Source organism: Nerophis ophidion, linkage group LG12, assembly GCF_033978795.1.
Source record: "Nerophis ophidion isolate RoL-2023_Sa linkage group LG12, RoL_Noph_v1.0, whole genome shotgun sequence".
NCBI classification, from domain to species: Eukaryota; Metazoa; Chordata; class Actinopteri; order Syngnathiformes; family Syngnathidae; genus Nerophis; species Nerophis ophidion.
The window spans coordinates 15,397,376-15,407,349 of record NC_084622.1 but is presented as its reverse complement, the minus strand read 5'-3'; the positions used below and the strand labels follow the sequence as shown (position 1 = coordinate 15,407,349).

The 9,974-nt window shown below is 43.0% G+C and overlaps 1 protein-coding gene across 2 annotated transcripts; it reads left to right on the top strand.

The window, feature by feature from the left end:
* Window positions 1-2,995: 2,995 nt before the first annotated feature.
* Window positions 2,996-8,788, top strand: LOC133563009 (uncharacterized). Of its 2 annotated transcripts, none has more exons than XM_061916895.1 (6): window positions 2,996-3,434; window positions 3,520-3,585; window positions 3,739-3,810; window positions 3,869-3,919; window positions 3,998-4,168; window positions 4,411-8,788. In XM_061916895.1, exons 1-6 carry the CDS (start codon window positions 3,428-3,430, stop codon window positions 4,536-4,538), a joined length of 495 nt encoding a protein of 164 aa, XP_061772879.1. In that variant the 5' UTR covers window positions 2,996-3,427; the 3' UTR covers window positions 4,539-8,788. The 2 variants fall into 2 exon arrangements, with proteins under 2 accessions (XP_061772879.1, XP_061772878.1); XM_061916894.1 differs by having other exon boundaries at window positions 2,997-3,434.
* The last annotated feature ends 1,186 nt before the right edge of the window (window positions 8,789-9,974 follow it).

Here is a 9,974-nt window from a genome sequence, read left to right as displayed (position 1 = left end):
GTGTCCATCTGTGGATCAATGGAGGTTTCATCTGGACGTGTCCATCTGTGGACTTGGTGGATCAATGGAGGTTTCATCTGGACGTGTCCATCTGTGGATCAATGGAGGTTTCATCTGGATTTGACCATCTTTGGACTTGGTGGATCAACGGAGGTTTTATCTGGACTTGTCCATCTGTGGATCAATGGAGGTTTCATCTGGACTTGTCTATCTGTGGATCAATAGAGGTTTCATCTGGACTTGTCCATCTGTGGACTTGGTGGATCAATGGATGTTTCATCTGGACATGTCCATCTGTGGATCAATGGAGGTTTCATCTGGACGTGTCCATCTGTGGATCAATAGAGGTTTCATCTGGACTTGTCCATCTGTGGACTTGGTGGATCAATGGAGGTTTTATCTGGACTTGTCCATCTGTGGACTTGCTGGATCAATGGATGTTTTATCTGGACTTGTCCATTTGTGGACTTGCTGGATCAATGGAGGTTTTATCTGGACTTGTCCATCTGTGGACTTGGTGGATCAATGGAGCTTTCATCTGGACTTGTCCATCTGTGGATCAATGGGGGTTTCATCCGGACTTGTCCATCTGTGGATCAATAGAGGTTTCATCTGGACTTGTCCATCTGTGGACTTGGTGGATCAATGGAGGTTTTATCTGGACTTGTCCATCTGTGGACTTGGTGGATCAATGGAGGTTTTATCTGGACTTGTCCATCTGTGGACTTGGTGGATCAATGCAGGTTTTATCAGGACTTGTCCATCTGTGGACTTGGTGGATCAATGGATGATTCTTCTGGACTTGTCCATCTGTGGACTTGGTGGATCAATGGAGGTTTTATCTGGACTTGTCCATCTGTAGACTTGGTGGATCAATGGAGGTTTTATCTGGACTTGTCCATCTGTAGACTTGGTGGATCAATGGAGGTTTCATCTGGACGTGTCCATCTGTGGATCAATGGAGCTTTCATCTGGACTTGTCCATTTGTGGACTTGGTGGATCAATGGAGGTTTTATCTGGACTTGTCTATCTGTGGACTTGGTGGATCAATGCAGGTTTCATCTGGACTTGTCCATGTGTGGACTTGCTGGATCAATGGAGGTTTCATCTTCCCCCCACTGAAAACCAAGAGGAAAAGGGAACACCTGATGAAGGTCTCATTTAGAGAGGGGACTTGGAAGGTTACCATAGCAACAAAGAGTCTAAAAAAAGCCACACTTTGAAAGGGCTGCAAATGAAATACAATTGAATGTGGTTATTTATAGCTCTGACGCAATACTTTAGGCTGGATGTGGATTGCCCAGCGAGAGGTCTGCTCTGAAAGGTCAGTCCATAGTCCGCCTCTCTGGGGGGGTAAGCAGGCTTTTAGGATGCATCATAAACATGCAGCTTCACACCTGCGACCACTGACGTCAGGAACATTCTTCACCAGACACAGTCCAAACATGCACAAGAAAATAGAAGCACTAACACTCATGAAAATGCAATAGAGTAAGAAAAAAAAACCACTGCCTAATAAACGTAAAATAAAGAATAATACCAACAATAATAAAAATTGCAATAAAGTAAGAAACAAACACTGTCTAGTAAATGTAAAACCAAGTAAAATACAAAAAATAATAAATATGCAATAAAGTTAGAAAAAACACTGTCTAATAAATGTACGAACCCCGTTTCCATATGAGTTGGGAAATTGTGTTAAATAAAATTAAATATAAACGGAATACAATGATTTGCAAATCCTTTTCAACCCATATTCAGTTGAATGCACTGCAAAGACAAGATATTTGATGTTTAAACAAATAAACTTAATTTTTTTTGCCAAAAATGTTTTTATTTAGAATTAAATGGCTGCAACACATGCCAAAGTAGTTGGGAAAGGGCATCTTCACCCCTGTGAGAGAAGTTAAGTCCCTACCTTTAGTCAAAAGTGATTTATGACCCCCCATAAAACAATGATTTATGACCCTCAAGGTCAAAGGTCAATGATTTATGAGGGGTCAAGTTCAAAGGTTAATGATTTATGAGGGGGTCAAGGTTAAAGGTCAAGGTTAAAGGTCAGGTTCAAATGTCAGGTTCAAATATCAAGGTCAAGTGGGTGTGGCTTACCCGGAAGAGGGTGGAGTTAAGACCTGCGGTGGGAGTGGTTAAACCAGGAAGAGGGTGGAGTTTTAAACAGAAAGAGGGCAGAGTTAAGACCTGCGGTGGGAGTGGTTAAACCAGGAAGAGGGTGGAGTTAAGACCTGACAGGGAACAGAGGAGGGTTCAGTTTTTTTAAGAAAGCAATGTCATCTGAGCAGCATGTGACCATATATTTGATAGTTTAATGTTTACGATCGTTTGAAACAACTTCCAGATTTCGATGTATTGATGGCTGGGAATGTTACGTGTGGAGATGTGGACACGCACGCACTTCACACACACACACACACACACACACACACACACACACACACACACACACACACACACACACACACACACACGAGGGGTACAAAAGGGCAGTGTAAGGCTTAGTCATTATTTGGAGCTTTATACGTTAGCGTAAAGACTTTGTTCGATTCGGTCATGATTAGTGAAACGCCTGTTTCGATTTATAAAAATAATAAAACTTACATTGACGCTCCGCAAAAAAGTCGAGTGTTTCTAAATCGTATTCAGATGCCGCCGACCGAATCTTTGCGTGAGAAATGGGATTTGGAAGGGGAGGGATCTTTTGGATTTGTATTCAGATACGAAATGGGGGATATCTGCTTATTTCAACTAAAAGAAAGAAGAGACGGAAGCCCTTTCTCGATATTTTCATCGTTATCTATCGTGGATTGGGAAGTTTTTGGTGGACACGCACACACACGCACACACACGCACACACACACACACACACACACGCACGCACGCACGCACGCACGCACGCACGCACGCACGCACACACGCACACACGCACACACGCACACACGCACACACGCACACACGCACACACACACACACACACACACACACACACACACACACACACACACACACACACACACATTCGTACGCACTGAAACAACTTCCGTACCTCACGAAAACATATTTAAACAGATGGAAAAAACTATCGCAGAACACAGTGTCACGTAGCAACTGGTCTTTACGGTCGTTTGAAACAACAGGTCAGTTTGGGGGACAAAAGGAGGGTTCAGTTTTTACTGACTTCCCATCTGACAGTTTAAATGTTTATGACCGTTTGAATCAACAGGTCAGTTTGGGGTACAAAGGAGGGTTCAGTTTTTATGGGAGCTTGAGAATTTCGTATGAATAGAAACTGGCCACCCATTTGACCGTTTAAATGTTTACGACCGTCTGAAACAACTTCCATACCTCACGAAAACATATTTAAACAGATGGAGAACTAGAGCAGAACACAGTGTAACCGCGATTTGCAAAATGAAAGGTAATTTCTTTTTTTTTTTTTTTCATTCCTTGTAACACGTCTGTTTAATGTTACTATAATAAGTATTTATTCGAACTAAAAACAGTCGAACATCGAGTTGAAATTCACCCACCACCAAGGGATCTCCTAACAGAGTCTCCAATCCTTTTGTGTAAGTACCGATTTTTATTTTTTTTTACTGTATTCATTTCATTACCTCCGTTTTTACCACATTATTAGACAATGGTTTAACTCCGTTTAAGCATTTAAACGTTAAAAGCATTGCACGTGTACGACGATGTAATACCTTTTTTTTTTTTAACAGCCGATGACGACGAAGTGAAAGACGAAGAACTTTGTTTGATCGATCTTACAAAGTTGGAAGATGATTATCGAGGTGTGTTTAAACCTTCGAATTATTTAATATTGTGTGTATTCATTATTTTGTTTTATAGAGGATTCGCCGGAAGAGACCAACGCGATCCCTTTAACCCAATCGCAGTCTGGTGAGTCAAATAATTCTCATTTTTACAAGAAAAAAAACATGCGGTATACGATACATATATACATATATTTACTTACAGATTTTCCGTTTACATCTCTTGCTCACTGGTCTCCCTTAACGCTGGAGGGTCCGTCAACGGCCATTCCAGGCAGAGGAGAAGGCTTGATTGCGCCAAAGACTCCAGACATCGAATCCTTGCTCCGTGGGGAAATCATCGAAAACGACGGTGAATGTCCAACAGGCACCCGCTGTAAGTTTTTCTCGTTTTCTGTAAGCTTTTTAAGATTCTCAGGAGCTTTAAAGAGCTCCTCTCATTCCAATGTCTTTCGCTCAAATGAATTTCGCGCCTAAGGGGAATGGGCGGGGACTGATTCCGGAGGTGGGCGGTTGTTTCCGGCTATGCTTGCATGAGTGGAGATGACAGCGCCACATGTGGTTAAAGCCGGTATATATTAATTTTTTTTTTTTTTTTTTTTTTTTTTTTTTCCACAGGCAACAAACGCAGGAGGAAGCGTAGATGCGCCCGCCAGCTCGACAAACATGATAGAAACAGAAGAAGGCTGAAACAGTACTATCGTATACTGGCTCGCACTCTCATGAAGATGGCAGACATGATTTGATACATACTGGTTTGTTATATCTGTTCCATTCGAATTATTTTTTCTTTTTTTTCTTTAGAGAAATATAATGGGTGTAGTTCCATCTGAATTAGATGTAGTTATTGAAGAAGATGAAGACGTTTGTAATCATCATTTAGATCCAAACAACCAGATAGAATGGGAACCAAACAATGATCCGTCTTTGCAAGATGATATTAATGTGTTAAATTCAAACACAAACACACAAGCCTCTACACAGCATCACGATGTGTTGGGAGGGGCGACACCCTCGGGGGAATGTTTGGATTTTTCGGAGGTGGTGGGGGTCATGCAGAACCAACCGTCAACGGCTGACCAATCAATTTCAAATGAGACCCAGAGGGGTGATGGGGTAAATGTCTTGAGGAGGGAAACATTCAACAATATACAACTATCCAGCGTTTTAACTTTTCCTCAAAACAACGATGTAACAGATTACGCCACATTTTACCGCGGAGTCTTGGGGAGCCTTAAAAAGCTGACACAGATGGTAACTAAGGAAGCTAGACCCGGCGATATCATTCAATTGGAGTTATCCGGTGAAAGTGCAAATCAACACACTTCATTTACATTTCGAAACGATGCCGGGGCTGTGATGAATGCTTTTCAAGATGTGTTAGATCTGTTGGTACAATCAAACGTTGAAATATTGAACGATGAAGAAATACAGGTGATGGTCCAGGTGATACATAACCCTCGAGGTGGTGTAAGAAGAAAAATCGAAACCCTTTTGGAACATGAAATCCGCAGAAAAAAAGCTCGTTATCTTTACAATCCATTAAACTCGAATAATCAACTATGTTTTGCCATTAGCCTAGCAAGTCTGTTACATCCTGAATTTACAGATAGCCAGGCTGTGGCGGAGGCTGAAAAAATACAGAGAAAAGCGGGCTTAGACGAACAGACTTCCGTCACTTTCAGTCATATTCGTGAATTTGAAAAAGTGGTACGTCGTAAAATTGTCATACTGTACAGAGAAGAGGGCCAACGACCCCTCTCACGGTTCGAGACGGATTACCCCAAATCAGAAAATCCGTTGTATCTGTATTTATCTCAGAATCATTACAGCGGTATCATTAACATTAAAGGTTTTTTGTCAAAACCGCACGTTTGTCACTACTGTTACCAAGGGTACGACAAACCCGACAGACACAAATGCGACGGCTATTGCTTGGTCTGTACACAAAACGGGTGTGTAAAAATAGAGGGGAAAACTGTGCTTTGCAGGGATTGCAACATGTGGTGTCGTTCTCCTGCATGTCTCCTCAGACACAGGGTAAAACACCGGGTTATGGAAAAACTCGTCAGCAACTGCGATCGGCGAAAGAAATGCCTTAAATGCAACCTATTTTACGATGTACCTGTGGCTACAGGTATCGCTAAACACACGTGCCCTAAGTTAAAATGTCAAATATGTAAAGAAGAGCTACCTCGCAGTGACTCAGAGACACCTGAAACACGACATCTTTGCTATATACAACCCCAACCACGTGAAGTAAACCACAATGATAATATCATATTCTATGATTTTGAGACGTTTGTCGATGACAATCACACTCACATTCCCTTTCTAGTCTGTACCAAGACGCTGCAAGGAGAAGAGTGGTGTGCTTTTGGACTGGATTGTGTTACAGTTTTCCTCAATCATTTCAGGAAACCTCGTTATCTTAAATCTACATTTATAGCCCACAATTCGAGAGGATTTGACGGTTACTTGATTCTGAGAGGCATGGTACGGCTGGGTATAGCACCCTTAATTATCATGCAGGGGAGTAAAGTTCTCTGTTTTAAAGACCCTGATTTTTTGCAAAAATACATTGACTCGCTTTCCTTCCTTACCATGCCGCTTAGCGCTATGCCAAAAGCGTTAGGACTCGGTGATTGCTGGTCCAAGGGGTATTTTCCTCACAAATTTAGTTCGGAGGAACATTTAAATTATGTCGGAAAATACCCCGCAATCAGCAATTACGGTGTAGAACGCATGACACCTGTTGAACGCACCAAGTTTGAGACGTGGTATCAAAATGAGAAAAGCGAGGTCTTTGATTTTCAAAAACAAGCGGTACACTACTGTAAAAACGACGTCAATGTTCTTCGTGAGGGTTGCATCAAATTTAGAGCCGAGTTTACGAGCGAGACGGGTGTTGACCCCTTCTCCCGTATCACCATAGCCTCGGCCTGCATGAAGGTGTTTGTGACTAATTTCCTCGAGCCGCGTTCTCTAGCCATACCTTCCCCGGATAACTACCGAGGGTTGTGTAAAAAATACTCACACACCAGCATCCAATGGTTAGAATGGGAGTCGCATCGTCGTGGTATTTTCATTCAGCATGCTTTAAACAAAGGCGAAAAACAGATGGGGGCATACTTTGTGGATGGGTTTGCTATAATCGGTGGCAAACCATTCGTCTGGGAATTTCAGGGGTGTTTTTATCACGGATGCCCGACGTGTTTCGAACCCGGTGCTGTATGCCCTTTGACAAACACACCGTTCGAGGAGTTGCACAAGGCTACCGAGAAAAAAATGAAAGCGTTAAAGCGTGACCACAAGGTCAACATCATCGTCATCAGAGAGCACGAGTGGAATGAAATGAAAAAATCAAACCCTAGGGTAATAGACTTTCTCAAAACACGCAATTACCCCGCACCTCTCATGCCTCGAGACGCTCTTTATGGAGGTAGGACAAGCGCCTTTTGCTTGAGGCACACGGCGGGTGAGAACCAGCGTGTATTGTATGAGGATGTCACCTCTCTCTACCCGTACGTCAACAGCGCATTTCCTTACCCCCTGGGTCATCCTGTCATCATCCACACGGATTTTGACGATGTTGGAAACTATTTCGGTCTGGTCAGAGCCGTTGTTCACCCTCCTCGAGGTCTCTATTTCCCTGTGCTACCCTACAGAACGGTCAAGGGTAAACTAGTGTTTACACTTTGCCGCACATGCGCAGAAAACAATAACCAGCAGGAACCCTGCGAACATGATGAGGAAGGAAGGGCATTGACGGGAGTCTGGGTCACGCTCGAATTCAACAAAGCTTTACAGTTGGGATACAGAGTCGGTAAGATTACGGAGGTGTGGCACTTTGAAGAACGGAGCGAAACCGTTTTTACGGGTTATGTTCAAACTTTCCTAAAGGGTAAGCAAGAAGCTTCAGGGTATCCCAAAGAAGCCGTCGATGCAGAAAGCAGGGAAAAGTACATTCGTGAATATCGTGAAAATCAGGGAATACAGCTGGATGCTGAAAAAATCGAACCCAACCCTGCCAAGAGACAAATGTCAAAACTCTGTTTAAACAGCCTTTGGGGAAAGTTTGCGGAGAGGTGCAATAGAACTCAGACCACCTTGGTGAGAAAAAGTGAAGTATTTTTCGACTTTGTATTTTCAGGAAAATATCAGGTTGAATATTTTTCCTTTCTCAACGAGCAAATTGCTATGGTGCAATGGCAATACAGTAAAAACAGCGTGGTGCTTCCCGGTAACACAAATAATGTATTTGTCGCTGCTTTTACCACCGCTTACGCACGTTTGAAAATGTACGGTTACCTAGAGGGGTTGCAAGAGAGAGTTCTTTACACAGACACCGATAGTTTAATCTACACGGTAAACGAGGGGGAAGTTTCTCTGGAGACGGGGTCCTATCTAGGCGATTTGACGGATGAGTTGGGAGGAGACAGCATTCACGAATTCGTCTCCGCCGGTCCAAAGAGTTATGCCTACCATACCCTGCAGGGTAAAAAAACTGTGCTGCGTGCCAAAGGAATCACTCAAACCCGCGAGTGTTGTGAGAGGGTCAACTTTGACAGCGTTAAAGATTTGGTGGAGGGCTATCTGGAGGAAGACAAAACAGGTGCGATCTACACCCCTCATCACCAAATTGTTCGTGATAAAAGGGGGTTCCTTTTAAATAACTCGTCTTTCGAAAAAAAGTTTCGAGTGGTGTATGACAAAAGACGTCTCTTTCCCGACGGGAAAACTTTACCTTTCGGGTATTAGAGAGGAAATGGAAAAAATGGAACGAGTAGACTTTGATCCCAGATTTCATACACCTTTTTCATGCCTGGTTGTAGGACCTAGTGGTTGCGGAAAGACTTTTTTTGTAAAATGTGTATTGGAAAATTGTGAACACGTCATGAATTCTATACCCGACAACATTGTGTGGATTTATACATCTTTCCAACCCATGTATGCTGAATTAAAAAAGATGAATAAAAAAATAAAATTTGTTGAAGGACTGCCTGATTCCTTTGAAGATGAAAACTTGTTTCCGGACGATCAGACCCATTTGGTGATTTTGGACGATGTTATTTTTCAAGCCTCAAATCACCCCGAAGTGGTTAAAATTTTCACGCAGTATAGACATCATAGAAATATGAGCGTTATGATGCTGACCCAGAATGTTTTTCATCAGGGAAAATTTTCACGCACCATTAGCTTAAACTGTAATTATATGATACTGTTTAAGAATCCGCGGGACAGATTGCAGATTAACGTGTTGGCACAGCAAATGTTCCCCGCACAAAAAAGTTTTTTCTTGGAAAGTTTTGCGGATGCTACTTTGGATGCTCATGGCTATTTATTGGTCGACCTGACACCTTTCTGTCCAGAACAATACAGAGTGAGGTCGGGCGTGCTTCCGCACCAGTGGCCCGTTGTCTACGTGCCAAAAACATAATGTCAAAGCGTGTAAAGAGGAACGGTCCCATGTTAAAAGCTCTGTACCATGCCACACCACAAAAACGTCGAGATATTCTGAGTCACGGCTCACCAGACTTTATCCAGACGCTGTGTGAAATTGCTTTAAACATTCTGAAGGGTAATGTGCCCTTATCACCGTCTCAATTTGCTCAGCTTAAAAAACAAAAGAAAATCATCCGACTGCTGGCTGATAAAAGGACTGGACTGAAACGCAAACGCCAGACTCTGATGAAACAGTCGGGCGGTTTTCTTCTACCCTTACTGGCCACCGTCGTACCGTTTATAGGGAATCTTATCGGTGGATTGAGCGGAAAAGGTTGAAGATGAAAAAGGCTCAAAAATTGTTTCTCCTATCCCCCCAACAATTAAATCGTCTGACTCGCCCGGAGCCGACCATCAGAGACTCGGCGGAGGATGATCTAGATGTTAAAATGAGAGCCGTCTTAAACGAACCCGGAATGAATCCTCATGAAAGAATAAAAATATACGATACCCTGCTGCAGAGATATCTCGGCCTGTTGAAGCAGGGGCAACGGGAGGAGAAAAGGATGACTCTGACTTTACACAAGGATTTGCGGGGTGAACCATGGAATGACTCTGAGGATAAACCGGAGGATAAACCAGAGGATAAACCGATGGATAAACCGGAGGATAAACCTCGGAATACTGGCGGGGGGTCAAAGGATGTCACGATGATCGAAGTTCTGAAAATCCTCCCC

What these genes read in the sequence shown, in the direction of transcription:
- LOC133563009 (XM_061916894.1), top strand. Translation starts at nt 4,606, where the DNA reads ATGGGTGTAGTTCCATCTGAATTAGATGTAGTTATTGAAGAAGATGAA.